Consider the following 25,016-nt stretch of genomic DNA (forward strand, 5'->3'; position numbering starts at 1 on the left):
TGGTTAATGTAATTATACTTGCCTCTTTTTTTTTTTTTTTTTTTTTGGTCACACATAGCTACACTTTTGACGCACTAACACTATTAAATTAACCATCCCGTGTTAGGCAGCCTATGCGAATGAATTATCCAGGTATTAATATATATATATATATATATATATATATATATATATATATATATATATATATATATGTATATATATATATATATATATATATATATATATATATGTATATATATGTATATATATGTATATATATATATATATATATACACCTGGATAATAAATTAATAAATAAACATTAAAATAGTTGTAAACATCCCACCCTGCAAAAATATTAATGTTTATTTTATTTATATTCGACCAGTTAAATTAACTAATTTCTTGGCGAAATACCATCGCCCAGAAATTAGTTTTTGCGAGGTGGGATGTTTACAACTATGTTAATGTTTGTTTTATTTTCCAGGTATTCATTTTGACACACTGAAGTAATTTAGTGAGTCTGTCACTTTAAGGTGTTCTGTATTCTCACTGCTGAACGCTGATTGGTCGACGGGCTATATTCCCCCTTTAATGTTAAAACACCCACAGTGTGCGGAAGATAGAAATTGTGTTTGTTCAGTCCTTTAAAGGCGAAATTGTGAATAGGAAGGGACATTACTCCCGGCATTTCTAATCGGAATCTAGGACGTTTACTAGTACTCAGTCGGGACGGACATGGCGTCTGCCAACTCCTCTATCGTGGTAAGTGTTACTGTTAGTGTAAACAAGTGTCTTCAATCATTTACACCAGCGCAACACTTGATTTGTCACAGTAACGTTACACAAGTAAATAATTCAGAAGTGTTTTGGCGATAAAAATATTTTGGTCCTACATCCCTTTTAATCCTAGAAATGATCCTGATTGCATACACAACTATTTAGTGATTTGATTTATAAATATTTGCGTGAGGTCTAGCCTTAGGGGCCTGGGAGGAAAGCACGCGTTTCACGCATGGCACATGATGCAGCCATATAGGATGCAGGCATTTCTGGACGTATGACCAGTAGCTAATGAGCGGGGATTTCGTGCGATAAAAAGGCTCCATGTGCACGGGTGTATTTTGGTTTCAGGGTTTATCAGAAGCCTTGATAATATGATGAAATCTGTTAATGGACGAGTGCAAAGTTTGCCCGTTCAGGTCGTAAAGCGCACAATTAGTTTTATTTTGGATGTTTGTTTGTAATAAATTGATCAATGTAACGCTTTCAGAGCCATACCAACTAAGGTCCGGACCTCATTATTTTTTCCCATGTTCATGTAAGAAAGGTTGTGAAATAAATGCCTAATATTAACTCTGCTTTGATGTGAGAGTGTTATTTCCTGTCGCAGCTCAAAGGAGCCTGTATGAATATTGAAATGTCTCTGATTGGAACAGCAGAAATGCAGCCGTTACCCCGGTAACTCAGTAAACAAAGCAGCTGTGCTACTTTCTTTAATTTTCTGAACAAGTAAATATTTCAAACAGCCATTCAGATATTTGTATTCGCCTCTGTTCATTACAACACCACATACTTGAATAATAGGCTACCTAAAGACTTAATAGATTATTTATTTTTACACATTTGTTTACAATTAAAGCTGCAGTACATAGCTTTTTTTTTTTTTTTTAATGATTCAAAATACATATTTGTTAAAATACATAACCAGCCAGAGTTCAAAACTAGGTATCTGCTTGCCTTAGCTCGAATCAAAGCGGTAAGCTTCTAATAATAATGTGGTTAACTCTAGCGGTACTGGTGGATTTCCGCGGGAGATTCAAGCATGTTTTTGCGTCATTACATCACATCTGTACACATAAAGAAGGAGTAGAGTCCGGCTAGTATTGCATGTGAGGATGTTGGAGGTGGAGATTTATAGCCTTTTCTCACAGCATACAATTAAACTTATCAATTTGATGGCGGATCCAAAAAGGTTCAAACGACAATCGACAAGACTGCTGCAACCAGACATATGTGAAAACAAGGATAGATTTCGGACGGACGTCACATTACATGTAATGCCACGCAATGCTGACGTTGTTAACATTAACGATTTGAGAACAAAGTATAATTTGCATGGTTTTGCGTGATATGATAACTTAAGCCATTGTTAGATTTAATCAGCGCAATTTACTGCAATGTCAGAACCAGAACAAAAGTGGATGTTTCTTACTAATTCAGATGACATTTTCCGGTGAAAATTCTTATGTTGGTCATATTTCCAAAGGTAATAATCTGTGATTCTGAATGCCAATATCCACACTGGCGCTGTGACTCAGAGCTACACACTCTCCTCAAACATTGTGTTCATCCGCGCTGTGCCGTGTCGAGGGTGTTGAAGTACAACTCGCGTAAAGTTGATAATTCCGCGAATGACTGCAATTGCAGATTTTGAACAGAGATGGCGACAAAAAGGAGAAATGCAGGACTCCAGCTTTAAACATTTTTTACTTCTGGACTAAACCAAGTCCCTGATATTGATTTGAAAATGTCTAACATTATCTATCGAGACCTTATTGTAAAGTGTTACTAATTGGTCCTGTTAGGAAGACTGTTACTAATTGCCCCTGAACCCCCCTAGCAAACTCAATGTTGCAACCTCTATAATTATAAGCCCATGTGTACGGCCCTTTGGTCTTGTGTGTGCAGTGTGCTGATTTGTGACGTAGTGTGCTAATAGGAATGACTCGTGAATTAATCATCCTCTTCCTCTACCCTAAATTAAGATATTATCTTGAGAATATAATTTTAGACACCCATCCTGTGCTTTGTGATTGGATTTTAGTCTGTTATTTCCATGCAATAACATTGAATGGCTTTGGCGAATGAAGGTGTCAAGGCTAAAAAAGGATGCACCATCACCACAAAGTTTAATTGAGAAAATTGTCTCAATATTCTGATAGAGCTGAGGAAAGACATGTGACATGCATGTGAGTCTAAAGCATGGAATTTTACTGGTGTGAAATATGGCTCACTAGATCTGACAGCACACCGACTTACATAACGTGCGCTCCTGCAGCAGCATGAGAAACTAAACCTTGCCTTGCAGCCAATGCATACTAGGCTTTAAAATCCATGTCTTATCTACTATTGATGTGGATTGTGCTTTGGGTTTTAAATCTCAAGGTACTGGCACCAGCAGTAAGCATGGGGTAAGCTCCCAGAGGAGCTTCTGCTGACAAACGCACATTGTTTGCCTGAATCTCCTTCAAGGACAGTGTGATAACTCTTATTGGAAAAACAAACAAAGAACAGTTCATTGTTTTACACATTATACATGTACCATCTGCTGTTTTGAAAGATTTCCAGTCAAGGTTCTTCTCAGGTCCCCCGGCAGGGCAGGTTATACTTTTTCAGTAATTGGAAAAAGCAAAAAGTAAAAAGCCGATTTTCTGATATTTAAAAGAATATCAGTAACCAGACCATTTCTGGTCTCATTGACTTCCATTGTAGGAAAAAAATATACTATGGAATAGGGATCGACCGATATGGATTTTTTAGTGCCGATACCGATACCGATTTTTTTCCCATCAGCCTTAGCCGATGACCGATACGGGCTGCCGATTTTCTTGAGCCGATATTTGGAGCCGATACATTTTGCTCCCTCAATTTACATCATAAAAATGACATGACGTTAGGAAATGTTACAGGTCTCAATTTAATAAAAGTAACATTTAACTAACTTCAAAAATTAATATTTAACAAATAGTAAAAAAATATGAGGTAGAACAAGAACAAGTAGATAAACAATTGAACAAATGAAGAGTTCAGATGCAAAAGCCTCTAAATGCCATTTGAAATTTTCTTCTTTAATGATGATTTTTATCAAACTTGTATATTTAAGTTCAGTGGTTTCACTTAAATAACAATTAATAGGTAATTATCATTGCCATTTAAGTGAAATTACTGAACTTAAATATACAAGCTTGATAAAAATGATCATTCTAGAAGAAAATTTCAAATGGCACTTAGAGGCTTTTGCATCTGAACTCTTCAAATATTAAAAACATAAAGTAGAACAAAAAAAGTTCAGTGCTGAAAATGAATATTTAAGCATAAATTAAATAATTACACTATTGCACAGTAGCAACCAGCATAATAAAGTGCACAGTGCACACTGTACTTCATTTTAAAAGAAACGAACTATGTACTGCCATGGTTTCATTTTTTTCTACATAAAATAAAATGAGCATGTCTAGTCTGTAATATCACTGCGATGGCGAGGGACACACCACACGCGTCCAAACCTCAACCAGGTGGGCGCTGAATAAATATCCACAAAAAGCACAGAACAACGTTGGCATTACTTAATCCTATGACCAGTGTTCATAACAGCTACCGTATGCATACTAGGGCTGTCAAAATTGCTCAAATGGCGTTTGCATATTCCCTCTAAAAACATATTCGAACATCCCTTTGCGCGTTTTTGTTATTGACGCGCATTACGTCAATAACAGGACACATTAATAAAAAGAGACATAACTACTAGTATTAGATAGTTTATTTGAGTTTAAACATATTTGACAACGTATTAAAAAGCAAGTAAATCAACTAATGGCCAAGACCGCAGAGCTCACTCTGTCTCGCACAGGCACTCTCTCTCTCTCGCCCTCACGCTCTCTGCGCGTCGGTTAAATGATCAACAAACAAATGTTGAGTGCTGATCAAGAGTTTTGTGCAAGCAATTTAAGGTTGCGAGTCGCGACTATTGTCCCAAATATTGCAGGCTTCATTCAGTGATTGAAGTTTCACAGTATATAACCGACAGTGAGCGCTCCGAGCGACCTGTGCAGCTGTAGTAACGTTATTAGTCTGCAACCGCGGGCGTGTTTTTCCACATTCAAATATTAATTTTCACCTTCAAAATTAATAAATATTCGAATGTAGAATATTCATAGACAGTCCTAATGCATACTGAACGGATAGCCTACACCTTAGCTATTTGCAGCTCCCTAATACAATGGCAAGCAGTTAAGTTTTATAGACGAGGCATTCGCGTTTTCCATTTGGACCCACAAACTTGCTTAGTTGCAAGCACATAACAGTTATAGGGCGACGGGTTTCCATTTTCCACAATATTTCAGCAGTCAAACATAAAAGATCCTTTGAAAGTTTAAGTTATTCTCGTGAAGAGCAGGTTGCACTCTGCTAGTGGGGGAGGGCGGGGCACGTGAACTGCAGCATCTCCAGCAGCACGGAGCTGCCCGTGGCCGCCTGTCTATAAATAACGGCGGAAAAAGAAAAAGAAAAAACTATCGGCGAACGCGCAGCGGTGTATCGGCCGATTCCGATACACGTAAAAACCTCAAATATCGGCCCGATATATCGGCCGGCCGATAAATCGGTCGATCACTACTATGGAAGTCGATGAGACCAGAAACTGTCTGGTTACTGATATTCTTCTAAATATGAGAAAATCGGCTGAATGGATTTGAAAACGGTAAAACTCAACAGTTTAACTCTGAGGGAGTGGTAAAATGAGCCTATTTCCCCCCCAAAAAAGCCTATTTCCAAAAAAAGTGAGCCTATTTCCTCTAAAAGTGGAGTATCCCTTTAATATTTAAGTTAATATTTTTGTAAACTGCATCTTCACACACACAATTGAACACACTAGAGTTAAAATTACATGTGCTTTTGTATGTTAGTGAACACTGAAAATAAGTGTATTTAAGAGTTTATAAAATGCATTGACTATTAAGTTTAGTCTAAGAACGTCAAGGTAATGCTTTTTTTACAGTCTTGTTACCCATGTACATACTATGTACTTATTATAGTAATTACAATTACTGGGTAATAACTAGGTAGGTACTAACCCTGAACCTACCCCTAGCCCATGTGCTTACCTTATATCAGCCAGTATTTTGTAAGTAAGTATACTGTAAGTACACATAAGTACTGTACTGTAAAAGGAAGCATTACCAACATCACTTGGTTATCTGCTTAAACTCAGATAATATATGCGCTTATTTTAAAGTCATTCTGGTGAGAACAATCTCAAATGTTACAGACAAATGTCATGTTATCGCCAGATGTCTTGAGACCAGGAGAGTTGGGCAATGGGGATATAAGGTTGATGATCACCTTTCACCTACTAACCTATTTAAGGTTTATCCTGCTATCTGCTAGATAAAAATGTTATCTGTCAAACAGACTGCTCATTGTCCTTTGTCCGGCTATTGTGTATTTTAGATCAGCGATGAAGAGCAAGGTTATGACCTGGACCTCTTCTGTATACCAAAACATTATGCTTCTGACCTGGAGCGAGTGTATATTCCACATGGACTCATCATGGACAGGTACGACTCACGAGGCACATCAAAACTAAGTTACTTTTTAGCCAAGAAGTCTTGCCTAATGAACCTGCAAATTACAAATAATATTCAACCTGAAGACTGTTGACATTGCATGTTGGTGGAGCTGACTAGTCACTCTGGACTCCTACAGAACTGAACGTCTGGCCAGAGATATCTTGAAGGACATGGGTGGCCACCATATCGTTGCTCTGTGTGTGCTCAAAGGGGGCTACAAGTTTTTTGCTGACCTCCTAGATTACATCAAAGCCCTCAATCGCAACAGCGATCGTTCCATTCCGATGACAGTGGACTTCATCCGACTCAAGAGTTACCAAGTACGGCTATGTAATGTAGATTCGACCAGGCCGGTCTGTTACATACTCCCTTTTGTTTGTTGACAACATAAATGAAATTTGACCCTCTGCAATACAAACATGTTTCAAAGTTGAGTGTTGGTGTTACTTTAGTAACTAGAACACATACATGTCTTGAATGAACTCTGCTTTCCCCTTTTTCAAATATTACAGAATGACCAATCTACAGGTGACATCAAAGTAATTGGCGGCGATGATCTGTCCACACTCACAGGAAAGGCAAGCATCTTCCCGTCAATAAAAATAATCCTCATTATATCAAGATAATCGTTATTATAATGTCTAAAATATTATTCTGTGACATTTCTCTTTACCAGGAAAACATTTTTACCTCAGTTCGACTTTTTACCTCTGTCAACGTTTTATTTGTTACATTCCAAAATTAATTTCTGTGGTTACCGGCAGCATGCCATAGATGTCGTCCATAAAAGACATAAATACCTTTATTCAGCAAGGATGCATTAAATTGATCAAGTGACATTTATTATATTACAAAAGATGTTTCCTCAAAAATATTAAGCAGCAAAACTGTTTTAAACACTTATAATTATAAGAAATGTTTCTTGAGCACTAAATCTGCAGAAGGATCATGTGACACTGAAGACTGGAGTAATGATGCTGAAAATTCAGCTTTACCATAACAGGAATGACATTTTAAAACATATTTATATACATTTTGTTATTTTAAATTGTAATTATATTTCACAATATACTGTATTTTGATGAAAGAATTGCCGCCTTGGTTATCATAAGACACTTCTTTCAAAAACAAATTCTTACCGACCTGGTGGTGTTTGATATATGTATTTTTTTGTTTATAAATCACAGTCAGTGGGTGATGAAATACTGTTTTTGCAGTCTTAAACATCTAAATTAAAACTCTCTCTCCTTTTCTCTTGACATTCCTTTTGACACCAAAAGAACGTCTTGATTGTTGAGGTATTTGTGAATATTATTTTTTTACATATATATTTAAATAGCTCATATTATCTAGCAAATGTTTAAAGTGTTTGTGCAATCTTTACTCTGTTCATCAGGACATCATTGATACTGGGAAGACAATGAAGACTCTACTTGAACTTCTCAAGCAGTATAATCCAAAAATGGTCAAAGTGGCCAGGTACATATGAATATAATGAATTTTTGTCTTGTAGGTATGGATCTTATTCACAGTGGTGCCATCTTTGATTTTAATAGGAATGAAAGTGAGGCTGTGAGGGATAGTCATACATCTCTTCAGTGGGTTGTACTATTATTTTAATGTGTTTTTGGATTGTTTTTCTGATGAAAAACTTTCTTTCCAAGAAATTTCAGTAGACAAAAACATGAGCTGTGGAAAATTATTAGTGATCCAGGAGCTTTACACAGCTTTTTCCAGCAGATGCCATTGAAAACACGATTATATCTATCCTTCACAGCCTCGCTGTAATACCTGTCATGGTGCTGCTTTGAATAAGATCTATTGAATCAGTCTTTGTTAGCTGTTGGTAAATATTGCTAAGCTCTGTGTGGTAACTCCCTCATCTATTATTGATCACTAGTCCAACAAATGCCAGATACTATTTCCTACTTTTGAGTTTATAAGCTTTACGGTCTAGTTTAATAGTTCACATATTTCCATTATTCGCTTTCTTTGCAGTTTGCTGGTGAAGAGGACACCAAGGAGTGTTGGCTACAGACCAGACTGTGAGTGGATTACTGAAAAAGCTTAGACTTAAAGGTGCAATGTGTAAAAATTCAGTGTAAAAAAATATACATGATGCATGTGTGTGTATTTATATATATATATATATATAATTATACACAGTCCACCCACATATATTATGGAAACACAAACTTTTATTTTGGATGCAATTAATCACGATTAATCATTTGACAGCCATAACTGTGCGCACCTTTGGGCTCATGCGGACGCGTCAAGTTTAAACAAGGCTTTAGGCTTAAACCAGCTCAGCCACAGTAACAGTTCATATTAGCCAGCTAAACTTTTATTACCCTGTTAGAAACATTATGTAGTTGGATAGTTTCATGTGGTTTTCTCCCTCGCTGTATTATGGGTTTGCTATGTGGGGAGAAATGAGCTGGTTACGTTCTTGAGACAATCAGCTGATTACTATTATTATATTAGATATTAAGACCCTTGATCCTCACCTGACTATGACTTTGTAAACTTTATCCATGATGATGTTTATACTGTCTGAGACGACAATGTTTGGCCCAATTTAGCCACTTCGTAGCTTTGAGGGGTGAGCAGTGGCCTGAGCCATTAGTGCAAACTCGCAACCGAACCGCTAGATGTCGCTAAAAAAATACACAATGCACCTTTAAGAATCCAGACTTTTTTGGCATGCTAAATGGCTTTGATATAGTTAGGATTCAATTCACTTCTCACAAGTCATGTTTATATATGGATATATGCTGTTTATTTCTTAGGGTTGCACAAACAGCCTCAAAAGACTCGGTCCTGGAGGACCACTGTCCTGCAGACTGCAGAGTTTAGCTCCAACCCTGATCAAACACGCCTGTGAGTTTATAGTGATCCTGACCTTGATTTGGTTGCTCAGGTCAGAGCCCGTCTAATAGAGAGCCTTGGCTCTATCTATTAGCCCCGTTGTGCATCACCTTGGTTGCAGTTCCATTAGAATTCCACTGGAGGTGATCGCGGGCGAGTGCAGAATGAATGGGAGTCTATGAGGCTAAACGGCTAAATGTGTCTCTTTCACCTGCTTGTCGTTAAATCAAAATAGATTTTATTGTTGATTCCGCAAGTTCAATATAGGTTATAGGCCAAAAGTCAAATGAACGAGTACTTATGTCCTTTTGATTTTTTACAGGTTAGGCTGTTGTTGGCCGGAACACGCTAGCATTCTGCTATTGTGTGACGTCATCACATTTTTGAACGGATTTTTAGAACTGATAAGTGAACTTAAAAATGCAATTTTCAGCTGAGTGTATTATCTTAGCCCTCCCTTTTGAATGCAACTTTCAAATTACTTGACAAAAAATTACATCCTGAGAAAAGTGGATTTCTGGGGGTGAAACCCCATTGACTCCCATTCATTCTGCACTCGACGCGAGCGCCCCCGCATGGACAGAGACTTGTTACTGCAGCCAATCCAGAACCCGGAAGTAACCAGCCAGTGCCAATTCTCTCTCTGCTCAGGTGTGTTTGATCAGGGTTGGAGCTAAACTCTGCAGGACAGTGGTACTCCAGAAACGAGTTTGAGGAACCTTGCTTTAAAGGGATAATTCACCCAAAAATGTAACTTTTGTAATTTACTCACCCTTAAGTTGATCCAAGCCTGTATGAGTGCCTTTCCTCTGTTGAACACAAAAGAAGATTTTGAAGAATGTGCCCAACCAAACAGGCTCAAGGCCCCATTGACTCCCATAGTATGATTCTTAGTTGGTTATCCATAGTATGATCCCATAGTTGGTTACCAACATTTTTCAAAATATCTTCTTTTGTGTATTTAATGTCTTTGGTGAATTATCCCTTTAAGGCCATTATAGTTCAATGATGTCTGTAACTCAAGTTTGCACACTTTTCTGGATTGAAGTACGAGTTGCCAATTCAACAAAACTTTTCATTAACCTCCAGTTTCTTTTCCCCTCTTTATCCTCTAGTTGTAGGATTTGAAGTCCCTGACAAATTTGTGGTTGGATATGCGCTTGACTACAATGAGTACTTTAGGGATTTAAATGTAAGTACCAAAAAAAAAAAATGACCGTAAAATCTAAAACAGATTATTGTAGTATGTTTTATTAGAAAATACTATTTTAGTCTTTCTACGTTAAAATTGCATGCCTAATTCCATGTTACTTGCCTTTTTTGTTTGTTTTGTTTTTATTTTTTAGTTCAGCAATTTCTAATAGAAAATTGTTTCTTCACCATTTTTAGCCGGTTTACCATCATTTAGAATATCTTTATAATTTAAATTGCAAATAGTTGCCCATTTACAACACACATCTGTTTGATTTGTGCTGCAAAGTGCAATCCTGCTAACAACTTCTCTCATTTTGACTTGCAGCACATCTGTGTCATCAGTGAAACGGGAAAGGAGAAGTACAAAGCATGAGAAGCCCTGAACTTCCCCCTCTAGCTGTGTATCATTTGGTTATTTTTTTAAAATATGGTTTTCATTTTATTTCCATTTTGTATTTGTTCAGTAGCGCAGCTCACCGCAGGTTAGCAGGTCCTGCACTCAGGGTCTCTGGTGAGGTGTGTGCTGTCAATGCACCTTACATTTACTTTGGCTTATATCTCCACAGGCAGCCCCACACATTATCAACCACAAACACTTGCAGTTCAGTCTCAGAGAATAGAGGTCCTTTAGACTGCTGCTTTTAGTTACAATGGGGGTTTTAAACAACCATTTGTATAAGGATTCCCTTTAATTTATTGCAATGACTTATACAAGTTATTATAGGTAAGTTTTTATGTTTAAAGACGAGATAGATTAAACAGAATATTGATTTACTATTCAATCATGAGCATACATTTGATTTGATCAGATGGCAAAAGGAGAACATTCATGTTTCCCAAAGACTATTTGCAGTGTAAAACTGTAATAATAATGATAATAAAAAAATCAGTGAGCATTGAGAATGAATGATTTTACATGTGAATGTACTTTAGAATCAGGGTAACCTGATTTTTCAATCATATTTTAAATTTATTGACATTTTAAAGCCAAATATCATCTCGTTGTTTTTATTTGTAATTGTTTAATTTTGCCTGTCAAGATATTTATTTGTCTACTTACTGTGGTCTTGCTTCCTAGTAATTATAAAGATGGGATTAATATGAAATGTTGAAAAAAAATCTCATGGTGCCTTAGATGGTAAATTGGTACAACCAGTTATGCTCCCATTTAAATACGGTATAAAAATTGGATGTAAAGCTAAAGTGACCTCACCATTGTTCAACCACCTGTCAATCTTAAACTTTCTGATTAAATTATTCAGAGTTTTGAGTGTCCTCCTAACTTTCCTTCTCTCACCAACATTGTTGAACACATGTCAAATTATAATGTAGTACACTGTTATTTTAGGAATAACTAGTAGCATATAATTGTTCGTCATTTATTGAATGTCATAAAATAATACTAATATGGTGTTCCACCGTGTTATAGTATTCTGGTCAACTCCATTTACTCCTTTACCAGATGCTTTTATTCAAAGCAACTTTACACAGAGGAACATAAGCAATTCGCCACAGAGCCAACAGTATTCATATTATACAGTGTAAGGTTTATTAAAAAACTAAATAGGCTACATAAATCTCGATCTTAAAATATTTTCTGAAATAAGTAAATAACCAGGTACACAGAAGGAAATGTATTTATTTTATTTAACAGCATTCATCTACAGTACAGACATGTATTTTTCCAGCACACAAGTGGGTATGTTGAGCTCTCGGGGAAGGATCTGCTGTGGCTCTTTGGAGTCTGTAAGTGCTGACAGGTCTTACTAAAGCAGAACAGTAATACTGGATAACACCACATTCACCTCCAGTATTTATGTGCTGCTATAGTACATTCTGCTGGTCTCTTGCGCTGGGTGGAGGGTGGAACACAGAGAAACAGTCCTCTAGCAGCTCTTGATGATCTCCAAACCCAAAAAAGAAAAAAAAAAGAAAAAGTGACGAACTGCCAGTGTTGTTGACAGTTGTTGACAGCATTTGACATGTTTGTTCTCTTCCTCTCTGTGGCTTCAACTTGCTAATTAACCAGTGATGGCCATGTTATTTCTAAAAGCAACTTCCAATTCTTGCATTTCATGAAACACTACTATTAAGATATATTTTTAGAATTAAATGTTCAGCTATCAGTTATCATAATACACATGTTTGTATAGTTATGGAATACAACTGGAATTATCGATGGTTCCAAATGTCATTGAGAGTGAGCGCCCCTTGGTGGGTCTGAGAGGAACAACTGACAGGGTGGTGAAATAGGCCTCGGGTCTATTTATATATTTTTTTAATCTATGGTTTATATCCAATGTTCTTTAAAAAATATATTCATAATAGTATTTGTGCATTAGGTAATTACAAAAACAGATCTATACACCACGAGAAATTTGAAAATGCAACCTATAAATGCATACCAGATAATAAAGTACTTTAGAGTTTCTATCAGTTGCCAATTAATAAGGATGCATCTGTACTTAAATGATACGAAATTATAATTTTAAGAGCTGCTGTTTGTGTACATAGTTGTTGATTAGCAACCAATAAAGTACAAAAATAAGAGCCCTCGCCAGGCAGACATGACCAGACATATCCTCAATACTGCATGTCACGGTCTGGTGTGCAGAAGGTTTACTTGTTCTTAAAATAAAATATACATGTACATTAAAAAGTTAAAAAATTATTCACTTGCAAAAATGATGAGAGACTTTATAGACAACTCTGAAGTCAATTGTTGCCAACATAAAAAAAATACTGAAAAAAAAGCTGAATATGCTTAAAGTTAAACTGAATCAGCAGCATATTTAGGGCAAGTCAAAATAATAATATAACATGTACATTTTATTATCATTTTTTTATTGAATATTGGACATGACATGCTGGGGTTGTAAGAAAAGCTCCAGACACGCACATTTAGCTGGATGCCACATACAGGGTGTAGTTCACTACTGCCTACTCAGCATTTTTACAATTGTAGAACACAACAGAAATAGCCTCATGTTAAAGTGAGAAGTAAACAATTAAACGTACAAAAATATATTTCGTTTAGTTGCCAGCCACCTTCGAAATCTGTTGGGTGTTTCCTCATCTTCCGATTATACAGGTTCCCTAAATAGGCAACTTCGTACTAATAATAAAAGAGGATGTTATAAAGCTATATTGAGAAATTCGAGTTAAACGCAAACGACCGATTAAAACGCGAACTTTTCATTGACACGCGTCAAAATGAAACAACTTTCAGATTATGATCGTGTACAAGACAAAGTGACATTAAAGTGGCAGATTTTCTCCCCGGCGCGCTAAACTACAGCACCGTTTTCAAACAAAGGCTCAAAAGTAGAGAGGGCGACTCAACGCCAACAGGCGGGTTAAACAGCCCCGTCTCTTTAGGAAGGTCAGACGCCTCAGAAATTAATGAACAGCACACAATTTGACAGCGTGAGAACGAGGAGGGAAAAATCCAGAAAAATAATTCCCCCAAAAATCCAAACTTACCTCGGGTCCAATCGAAAATGGCGCCGAAATGTTAAAAAAACGCACCAAATTTCATTGTACGGTCTCCTGCAAAGCTTTGTGGGAGCGTGAGCTGTACAACATCCCCCGTAGAGTAACGGAGGAGGAGTGCAACTGCAGTGTCGTGGCACGTTTACTACTTAGGCAGCACACTATATCCCCTCAGGATGTTGTCATGCCTTTTAGAGCAGCCAACTTGTTCACTCAACAAAGTTTTGGGTTTTAATGGAGTATATTCTAATAAAACCCATTTACCCATATCATTTTGTAATTCAACCTCGAAATTGTTTTCATAAAAGTTTGGTACAGGGTTAATCAACCATTATTGTCTCCTTCCTGCGTATTTGTTCTGTAAGCTCTTATTTATTCTTAACCTTAAAACTAAAAACTTTCTTCCTAATAGTTTTATTATTTTAGAGGTGATTTTTTTTCTCTACAAAAGTACCATCATCTGACCTGCGTAATGACCTTGCTGTCGCTGAAAATCTTGTGTCTCTCATTAAAAAAGAAGAGAAAAGAAACATTGTCTGCTGCCAAACAGAGGCCTTAGTGAGCTGTAAAGAGACATGTGACTCTGGTGTTGCTCATTCCTGGTGTGTTCTGTGTAAAGCTTTTTATGCAAAATTGGGTTTTGGGTGGAGACTGTGTCGTCACAGTGATGTGTAATGTGTAGGACATGTTTTAACAGAAGTCAAAGTATAAGCCATGTAGAAAAGAATAAAGCAAAACCTCAGTAAACCTTATTTTTTTCTTGACAACTGCATGTTATTTCATCTATGCTTTAGTTCTGGGTAGCATAAATTAATTTAGGGTATTCAAGTAGCTTTTATAAATGTGCCTTAGAAAAAAAAAACCATGGTCTTCACCTTGAGACAAAACACTGACACTATAAGATATATCATTATCAGTGCAAGTTGCTTTCAGTTAAAACAGCTCAAACATGCATTTTAGTCTGGGACTACCCTTACCTTTAGTCTGTGAAACCGGGGGTATATCGAATAGATGAATAACCAACTAATAATTTTTATTTTAATCACTTTTTTTAATTTAGATCTATTCTTTTTTTTACATTATACTACACTTTTACATACTCATACAATTAGGGGATACTATTGTTTTTTCCCCTGTATTTTGATGACATTCAAGAAAGTATGTAACTCTTGTTCTCAGAAGCATCACATCTCTGATAAATCAAACATAAACCTCTAAAAAGGAGATAAAATGTTGGTAGTAATGGATTAGGGGTACATAATACACCAAGGCAAACAGTGATGCACTGGTGTAAATAATGAGGCAAATATGGTCAGGGGTCAAGTCACTGCAATTTATTATTTCAAAAAGCCAAAGACAATTTTAAAGCATTCTAGCTTTAGCCTATAGTAGCCTAAACTGAATCTGGCAGACAAGATGAAAGTAGACAAATTTCAGAAAATAGATAATGTGTAATATGTTGTATATTTGAAATGTAAAATTCTATAGACATTATCTGCCAATGGCAGATAATGGCTACATAATTGTACATTATTTTTTATTGTATTACACATTCTTAATGTTAAAAAGTATCTCTCTTAAAAAAAAGCGTAAAACGGCGTGCGCAGGGAAACTTTTCCAGGAAGTGCGATTTCATTGGCTGTTTCCCTGAACGGTTGCCATTCAAAAAGGCACGCCGGTAACCATCAAGTTTCTGATTGGTTCACGATGCCGTCGGTCAGTCCGGTAGAAACAGAAGGGGCGGGACTTTCATCTGAGTGTGTGGGTAGACTCACTGCGGCGTCCAGAAAATAGATAAACAGCATGCTAACCTTAGACTTAACTAAGTTACAAACTTATCCAACTAGATACTTACACACCAAATTGTCAAACAGAAGATGACAGAGAGGAGCCGCGCGCTTGTCTAGTGATTTACATGCGTTTGTCCTGCAACCCATCACGGACAGCAAGCTAGTTAGCAACATGATGATGGCCAGCTGAACATTGTTATGCCATCAGCTTTTGGTATTATTGCGATCGCTGTTCAATGACTTGACCTACATGCTTTGAATGTTGCTTTTTCGTGCATCCTTTCCACATGCACTTCAAAAAATGACTGTGGTGTTTGTCCGCCATCAAGCTAAGCTAACAGCACAGGAGTAGTAACGTTACGCATGGGCCAAACCCCTTTCACATTAGCTCGCAGCTAATCAGCCGCTGGATCTACCAGTTTGGACCAGAACGTGGAGAGTTTCTAGGAAGATCCTCGGTGCACGTCGAACAAGCAGAATGTTGGTTTGCAGAAACCCACGGATCATTTCCTTAGACATTGATCGAGACCTACATTGACCCTATAACAACGAAGCAAACCCCAATCTTTCTATATTGGCTGCAAAATGCACATAGTAAACTGAGGCCTTGGTCTGCTTTGTCAGTTTCAACGATGTAGCTTTGCAACCTACGTGCTTTTTTGTGGCATAAGTACAAGGACAATAACGATGAACAATCAAGGAACCATGTCGCAAGAGAAGATGGAGCTGGACCTGGATATCCCATCGACACTTGTTCAGAGTGATGGCCACTTGAGACGATCTAACAGCGAGCCAATGATAAACGGCCTAAGGTGAGGATTGATTGCATTTCTCGTTGTGTTTAGGGCATTTACGGTCTTATGTTGGTATTTTATGTTCATTTGGACCTTATGAACATTTGGGAAGTTTCTCTCAACCTGGTGAACTGCCTACTTGACCACGCTGAAAGATCCAGCTTAAGCTAGTCGCAGGCTGGTTTTAAATCAGTCCAAACTGACCATGCCAGTTTAAAGTTTTCAAATTGCTTTTTGAAACCTGGTAACTAAAAATCACAACTAAGATGGGTTCGCGAACAGCCAAGCACATCATTTTGGGGCATTATGGGTATGTTCCTAGCCTTGATGGCGAGTTCCTCAGTACTGTCCATCAATGTGAAAATTTTCATTTGGCTTCACATATAAACACAATTATACACACACACACACAAAGTGAAAGTTATTCTCACAGAGAGTTGCTTATCATTTTTAAGCATATGTACCCAATTGTTAAGATATGTCAGCACCTGTAATTTCCTGATTTAAGCATTACAAATGCCTAAAATGCTTTTGAGAGATGCCATGCATGACTGTTGTGGGTGCTCTCTCACTGGTAGAGAGTAAAGACATCATCAGGTCTGCCAGCCTCTCTCAAGAGAAGAACGTGTTGATGGTATAAGACTCACACATTAGTATTGCGGTTGGTGTTAAAGTTGGAATTTTTAAGTCATTATAAATCTGCATGTTTTAGATCTTCGCAATTCATCTGTGCATTACATGAAATCATAATTGACCCCTTTTTTTAACGGAATATTGCAGATTTATTATTTAATTATTAATGTGCCCTCGTAATCCTAAATCAAAATAACTTCTCCCTCTTCCAGCTTCATCTCTTCTCTTCTCCAATGATGTTTACTGGCACGAGGACAACCTGTCACTCACATGACATCACCACAAATAACAAACCACAACGATCCAATCAATTCCCGATGGACAAAAAGTCCCACCCTACTTTTTTGTATTTTTGTTTGTTTGAGAAGCTTGTTTCACTGAAATGTGACTTAATGGGGAATAAAGAATACAATGTCCTTTTCATGCTGACTTTGGTTAAAAGTAAACATTTTCAATGTCATACTTCCAGTGAAACAAGACTTATTTCTGGTGACCTATGGAGGACTCCTCCAATCATTTAGTGCGTCTAAACTGCATTCATCTGCGTCTGTTTTTGAGTGCAGCGCTCGCATCTCAATCCAGTCAACAACTGATGCTTAGAACCAAGTCTCTGCATTTTCTTGATATTACACTGAAGTATGTTACAAAATGGAAGGAAAGCTCTGTCATTACTTCAATTTCATTGTGACTTCAATGTTTAAATATTTTTTTATTACATGAGAAATTAAAAGTTCTTTCTCTCTGTCCGCAGTGATGCTTCACAGGTGTTCCAGAGAGAGGTTCTCCGCAGCAGAAGAAACAGTACTACTGTTGTTCGACCTAATGTGGTACGTAGCACGTTTCAGAATGCTGTGAATTAATGTTTTGTTTAATGGAATTTGCTGATTGGATGTTTTATGCTCTTTAGGTTCCATCTTCGCCAGTACGTGTTCCTAGCACAAGACTACAGCGAATCAAACAGGTACAAAGTTTGCTTCAACATACCATGAAATATAACTTGAACATATTTCATAGTCTATGGTCTCGATAGCATGTCAGACTCACCACTCTTATGTGTGCATATGGGTGTGTGTGTCTAAAAGGGACTGTTTACACCTGGCCACTTCATGCGCGTTTTTTTGTTGTTGTTTGTTTTGTTTTTTGTGATCGGATGGATATCCGATCATCATGGAAAGACCAGGTGTAAATGCCCTCCGAAAAGCATTCAAGGTGGATTTGAATCACTCAAACCACTTCAGATGGTAGTCTGGGCCGCATTCCAGACGAAACTGTACAAGTGTAAATGCATCTGGTTGTTGAAACCACATATGTAAATTTTACTCCTCCAAAAATGCTGAGCATGTTAGAGGCTATATGTCATGTTAGTCAGATATGACGGCATTACTGTAACACGCATCACCTCACATGAGCGTCAAACCAAGACGCTGTAATCTATCGCAAAGCAAAGTGGAAGTTGCAGACGCTTAAAACGCAATCATCTTCTCATTAAAGAAATGATCTTACCAGTCCTGTTAATTGATTTCGAAATTAGCTGGTGATCAATAAAATGCCGCAATATCTGTTGTTTTTGGTGACGTGCACTCCATTAAATCTGCAGCGTGGAAGTGAAGATCAAGTTTATATCCGTTTTGCAAAAAAACACATTTGTGACTAGGTGTAAATGGAATAGTTTTGATAAATCAGATATCTATCCGATCTGAGAGAACGCATGAGGTGGCCAGGTGTGAACAGCCCTTAAAAGTACATACTAAAATTAGATTTGAGTTTTTGCAAGTCTTTCAAAATTAGACTGGTTGGTACTAGTACCGCACAGCAACATATAGTTTTATGGATGTGTAGAAAGTCACGTATTGGTGATATTTCCTCATTTGGGGTTCCTTATATGCTTGCTTGTTTGTAGGAAGAGGGTGTTGATGTGATGAACCGTGAAACTGCCCATGAACGGTAAGAGCTCACATCTGTTGTGGTTTCTCATGTTTCAGTTATTGACTGGTTTTGTCTGTTTCCAGAGTCTTCATAACATTCATTTTACTGTGTAGAATCGAATAAGGGCTTTTATTAAAACATTAATATGACATCTCTCCATTCCTTCCTCTCTGTATTTATTTTCTTCTGATGTTGATTGATCTAGAGAGGTGCAGGCAGCCATGCAGATGAGCCAGTCTTGGGAGGAGAGTCTTAGTCTGGTAAGAGGGTGTTTTTATTTTGTACTAAAAAAAAATGCTCTTCCCTTAAAGTTTGGGGTGGGTAATTTTTGTTACTTTCTTGTTTTTAAAATGTCTGCTTTAAGTTATATTTTTAACTCTTCTATATTAATGTATTTCCTGTGGTGGCAAAATTGAATTTTTTAGCGGCCATTAATCTTAAGGACGTCAAACTATTAAACAGCAGTGTGTACGACAATAATATCGCGAGTACATTTAGGTTAAACATGAATCTACGCAAACGGTTATAACAATTTTGGTGAGAAATTGAGACCGTTATTATGCAAATAATATAATGCATGCAGTAGCAATGTTGCTACACTTCCTCTTTCCCTTATTGATGGGACTGTGGAAGAGAAAATGGAAGCATGCTAGAGAAAAGCTCATGGAGTCAACAGGGCCACCAGTCTCTCGAGATCAGACTGGATTGGTAGTATAAAACTCCAACATTGTTTAAGTTACGAAGTAGTTGATTTGCAGTAATACTGGCTTGTTATTGGAAGTGTATTAAGTGATTTTGATTGTGTTTTGATTCAATAGAGTGATAATGATCTTGAGAAATCTTCTTCGTCATCTCCAAAGAGGATTGATTTTGTGCCCGTGTCTCCTGCTCCGTCACCCACCAGAGGGATTGGAAAGAAGGTATCATTTATTTTATTCTAAAATATTCTAGGGTTTTAATTCAAATCTTTATGCTTTTATTTACCTCTCTCTCTCTCTCTCTCTGAGCAGCAGTGTTTCTCGCCATCTCTTCAAATTCTGGTGAGCAGTAACGGTCTGACGCCCAGCCCTGTTCCCAGCCCAACACGCCGCTTCAGGTGCGTTCTGCTTCAATCAATCCGCTAATATTAGGCATAATATAATAGAATACTTAAAGTTGAGTAGCTGATATCACTCATCAAAACGTCTTCCCAGCAGGAGGAGTCAGAGCCCGATCAACTGCATCAGGCCCAGCATTATGGGCAACCTCAAACGCAAAGGTAAGGGAGCGTTCACAACACATTTGCTTTTGTAATGTCATTAAACTGGTCTGGAACCCTATGAACCTCACTTTCTCTGTATGCTCAGGTGAAATGGAGACAGAAAGCCAACCCAAGAGACTTTTTCAGGGAACCACCAACATGCTGTCCACAGAGGTGTCCCACTTGCCTGAACTTAACACTTGGTGAGTTCCCTCAGTAGGTTTTTATTTTGAGTATCTTAAAGGGGTCATGAACTGGCTTTTTAAATGTTATTATATTGTTGTCTGAGGTCAACTTATAACGTTCGCTTGGTTTTTGCATTCAAAAACATCAAAATGAACAAGTAATAGGCTATTTTGTACCCTGGTTGTGAGCCTACCTAAAAAAACAGTCGGTTTTTATGGGCGTGTCGCACTGAAGACTTGGAAGTAAACACCCACTGCTGAGAGCGGAGAACAGTTTTGCATATTATAATGAGTTTACTCACCCGTCGTGTACGTGGGGGAAAACGTCCTATGTTGTCAAATGGCAACCGGATTCGCCCATACATGTTCAACCCAGAGTCCGTGTGTTGCACAATATTCCTGTCAGATCCAATATAGACGACACAGCACCGTTCTTTACTCTTAATCGGTCTGCAAATCCAGTCTTGTTGACAAAACAATCCTCAGTGAAATGAAGCGAACAGATGACGATGTTTTACCTCATCAGCTGGAACGTCATTAAAAATAAATTTTATCCATGAAGTCCTATTGGAATCCACAGGAAGCTTATACAGCGACTGTCTTGCACAACCAGGCACTGCACAATATTCTGTATTGCTCGGTAGTGATCCAGTTTGTCATCACGAGGTAAGCATGTACATGCATGATACTTATGTGTGTAATGCGCGAATCGGTTGGCGGGGCTAAACCTGCCGTGGTGAAGCAGGCGTTGATCATCTTCTGTGGGGGTGGTGTTTTATCCTCTTTGTCGTCATAGTTCCCCACTTTTAAAAACGAGTCGTTTTTAGAGGCTGTGTCAATAAAAGCTTTTATTGGACTAACAAGGACGTTTTCAGTTCTGAAACTTACAGGATATTCTTATAATATGATGACCTCTTAGATGTCAAAAGCTCAAGGAAAATTTGATTTCTCAGTTCATCACCCCTTTAATATAAGGAGTGTGTGTATTTGGACGTTAGGTTGTGAATCAGGGTTTTTCCTGCATTGAAAGTATTTAAGCGGATGCCAAAATGAATCCTTTGTCCTGCAAAGGATTTATTTGATCATAATATGACCTGCTGTTCTGGTTACTTTATGGTAATCCATATGATATGGTACAACTACAGTGCAATGCAAATAAAGTAAATATAAGATAAAGTGATGTAATAGTAAATTGTTTAGTCAATAAAATAAACATATTGATCATTAAACTGACATATCAACAAAAAGAGATGTAATTTTATTTTATATAGGCCTATAAACCGAGAAGAGAATATAAAATATATTTTAAAATATTCCTGCATAGGGTTGTCATGTTATTTTATATACCCTGTCTCTTTTTGTGAGACATCAGAACCAGCGGCAAACGTGTCAAGCACTAGCCGAGGAAATACAATTAATAGTAAATGTATTTGTTTTGTGCCACTTGATTGTAAATGTTATGAATGGATTCCAGCTCTGAATAATGGGCGTCTTTAACACGCTTCGTATCCACCAGTCTGTCTCCTGATCTTCTGGACGGGAGTCTCAGTAGCGTTGGCTCCTCCGATTCGCCCGCCAAGATGGAAGGAGTGTCGCCCTCCTCCAGTAACTCTCCCCTCACACCCCTTCAGGATTTTTCCCCTAAGTGATCCGCCGAGCGTCACAGACAGAGAGGGACTGGGACCGCTTTTCTTCCACTCATTCATTCTTTTTCAATGCCTTCCCCACATGGCTTCTGTTCTTTTCCTGATTTGTCCTGTTGCATTTAAAGGAATGTGGCCTAGGAGTGTATTCGGTATGGGACAGACTCTAAGGGCATGGGGAGACTGTGGATGCTTTTTGCATCAGCTGCTATAATTACATGTGAGACGTGGTGTGTAGATCTGCATCAAAGCGAACAGCGTCGCAGAGGAAGATCTCTGATTGTTTTTGTTTTTTTTGGTCTCTCAATTTGGCAATTATCTTTTTGATATGGCTTTGAAAAGAAAACTGCAACTACAGGCGTGTTCTTTGATTTCCAATCTTAGCTTACCAGCAGGTATAGTACGTGTGTGAATTTAATTTATTTTTTGGGCGTTTTTTTTGTATGTAAGTATGTACATAAGATTTGTGGCAAAATGTGCAGAGGCAAAAAGCTTGACCGTCAAACTGACAGCCGCCTCTTCTGGAGTTTTAATAGCGGTGCAACTGCACTTTAAAGGGGCTGAATATCATTTTGGGCTTTGTTCTGAATCTGCGCATTTAATTTTTCAGGAATTGCCTTTTCTTGATTTTCAAAAATAGGTGGAGGAAATGTATTTTTCAAAGAGCTTGGCACTTCGTTCTGTTAAAATGGTTTATGGTTGCTGTACACAACTATGCAGAAGGGATTTAATATTGCATCTGTTAGTGACCACTAAATCCTTGATTTGAACACTAGAGAGACTAAAATGCCTGTTTGCAGTGTTGGGAGTAACGCATTACAAAAGTAATACATTACAGTAACATATTACTTTTTGCAGTAACGCAGTAGTGTAAGGCATTACTAATCAATTTTCAGTAATATTTTACTCGTTACATGTTCAGTGAGGCTTGTATTACAGTTGTATTACAGTGTATTGTCTGCTTTTACTTCTTAAAGGCAACAGACTATGTGAAAGTTTTAAAGCAGTCTTTTAGTGCCAGTTTAGAGCGGTCGCGTCTGTAACATTGTTTTTTCCTCATAAATGCGAACACGAAAACTAAAATAAAATGAATATTTTAAGTTCTATGGAGACTGGAGAGCCAACCCTTCCTCATCCGATTTGCGCAGTGTAATTAACAGAAGTACAAAAAATATATTTTGCCTCCTATTTTTTTGTCACGCATGAATGTGTGTCTTTTCCCTAATATTAAAAATAAAACATAGACTGATATTTGTCTAATGTCTGGAGTCCTTTAAGGAAGTAGCCTATATATGTTTCAATACATGTATTTTCTGAGAATTTTTATTTCAAGTTTTGACTGCAAATGTCATCATGTCCACAATGCTGGACTTCCCCAATTTTAAATAATTTATCCTCAACTAGTTTTGTGGTGTAGGTCTACGTATTTTATAATGTTAACTTCAAATAATACTAATAGCCTAATTTAAAGATAAGGCAGCATTGGATCTGGACGGTAAGGAGAATAACGCTGGAGTTGGAAGAGGTGTGTCGCGATTCTGTAGGTTCGTGGATCTGAGTCGTGTGGCGAATCGCGATTTCGGTTTCATATTGCATATCGTTAAAGCCCCAAAGTTAAGTTCTACTTAGTTATTTTGGTGAAAGTAACTCAAAAGTAATACATGAGTAATGTAACGCATTACAATTCTGAGACAGTAATATTGTAAGGTAATGAATTACTTTTAAATAACAGTAACAAGTAATACCTAATGTATTACAGTTTGGAAGTAACTTGCACAACACTGCCTGTTTGTCAACCTAAATATGTGCGTACAACTGTTGCTTTCAGAGAATGGAGCAAAACATCCGGGCTGGGTTGAGTGATTGTAATCAAGCAAATGGAAGCATTTGGAGGAGAATGCAGGGTTTTTTTCCAGTGTTTTTCAGAGGCTGTTAACAGTGACCCCTTTGGCAGTTTAATAGTTAAGCAGAAGTGCGTAAAGATGAAACCCTTCCCAGCAAGAGTTATTTGTGGAATTAAAACGTTTTAAATGTAATCTACTGATACTTAAATGGTGTGCCATTTAAATTTGTATATAAGAGAAATTGTACAACTGTAGAAGTTTGGGGTTTTAGTTACTTTAGGAAATGGTATTTTCTTGTAAATTGTTTTTTCTAAATTTCTTTGGAAGAATGCTTTATTTCCTCAAGCATGAGATAATGTATCATAAATTAATTTTTGTGTCCAAAAAAGTGATTGTAAAATATTTTTCATTCAAGTGGATTAAAAGTTTGTTGGGGTTTTTTTCCACATAAGAAAAGATGAAACTGCAGTGTAAGTCCTTTTCTGAATGTCTTTGCAAACAAAAAGTGGGTCGTGTAGATCCAGATTCTGTCCTGTAGTAATGGGTGAAATGTATTTGTAGTTTTCTTTGGATTGTTTTTGTCCTGTGGACGTGTCGAATTCTTTATTTAATGATTTTACTCTGTCCTGTTGACTTGTGCAGTATTTTTAAAGCCTGTGCATGTGAACTCAGAGGAGGACCTGAGAGCTGTTGTGAGTGTGCAGTTCTCTACTCTTCCGAAACGATTCTTGTTCCCATCATATCAGAGACTTTCAGATCCCAGAAATAAATTATTTGTCCAGCTATTTTATTGTCTTGTCTTGTGATATCAAACAGTGTTTTCTGTGTGGTTCCCTTGTCGTTCAAAACACAATTGTCATAACAGAGCGAGAGGTTCTTTATTCTTCGGTTCCCTTTATCCTTCATTTTCATCCCTAATGAAATGTTCTGCTTGACCATGACAATGGACCCTTTACTCAGACTGTGCTGATACATTCCCAAAATGAACTTTGTAAATCAATTAACTATCCCTGATGTTTCTGAAAGTTTCATTTGATCAAGTACAGTAGAAACACTAATTGTTTAAATATAT

General features: G+C 37.4%; 2 protein-coding genes, 1 long non-coding RNA gene and 1 other non-coding gene across 6 annotated transcripts; 3 read left to right on the forward strand and 1 right to left on the reverse strand.

Annotated features, from left to right (window-relative positions):
* The first annotated feature begins 568 nt into the window (after positions 1-568).
* On the forward strand, positions 569-11,273 carry hprt1 (hypoxanthine phosphoribosyltransferase 1). Its single transcript, XM_039665711.2, has 9 exons — positions 569-747; positions 6,214-6,320; positions 6,469-6,652; positions 6,845-6,910; positions 7,613-7,630; positions 7,729-7,811; positions 8,331-8,377; positions 10,319-10,395; positions 10,723-11,273. The coding sequence occupies exons 1-9, from the start codon at positions 721-723 to the stop codon at positions 10,768-10,770; spliced, it is 657 nt and encodes a 218-aa protein (XP_039521645.1). The 5' UTR covers positions 569-720; the 3' UTR covers positions 10,771-11,273.
* A 4,325-nt stretch (positions 11,274-15,598) lies between these two features.
* Positions 15,599-22,455, forward strand: pabir2 (PABIR family member 2). 3 transcript variants are annotated; one of them, XM_089134863.1, is made up of 10 exons: positions 15,599-16,491; positions 17,858-17,933; positions 18,014-18,067; positions 19,007-19,050; positions 19,238-19,292; positions 19,851-19,952; positions 20,043-20,128; positions 20,226-20,290; positions 20,379-20,475; positions 21,932-22,061. In XM_089134863.1, exons 1-10 carry the CDS (start codon positions 16,367-16,369, stop codon positions 21,939-21,941), a joined length of 714 nt encoding a protein of 237 aa, XP_088990989.1. In that variant the 5' UTR covers positions 15,599-16,366; the 3' UTR covers positions 21,942-22,061. The 3 variants fall into 3 exon arrangements, with proteins under 3 accessions (XP_088990989.1, XP_039521648.2, XP_039521649.2); XM_039665714.2 differs by having other exon boundaries at positions 15,601-16,491; positions 21,974-22,455; XM_039665715.2 differs by having other exon boundaries at positions 15,601-16,491; positions 20,229-20,290; positions 21,974-22,455.
* On the forward strand, positions 19,606-19,762 carry LOC120475063 (small nucleolar RNA U109). The gene has a single exon (XR_005621888.2). It is a non-coding gene; the product is annotated as a small nucleolar RNA U109 (small nucleolar RNA).
* A 312-nt stretch (positions 22,456-22,767) lies between the features above and the next one.
* LOC148977554 (uncharacterized) lies at positions 22,768-24,850 on the reverse strand. Its single transcript, XR_016169682.1, has 2 exons — positions 23,886-24,850; positions 22,768-22,890 (listed from the first exon to the last, which is right to left on the reverse strand). It is a non-coding gene; the product is annotated as an uncharacterized LOC148977554 (long non-coding RNA).
* Positions 24,851-25,016: the final 166 nt, after the last annotated feature.

The sequence above is a fragment of the Pimephales promelas genome, chromosome 9, assembly GCF_988280905.1.
Source record: "Pimephales promelas chromosome 9, fPimPro1.hap1.1, whole genome shotgun sequence".
Classification (NCBI taxonomy): Eukaryota; Metazoa; Chordata; class Actinopteri; order Cypriniformes; family Leuciscidae; genus Pimephales; species Pimephales promelas.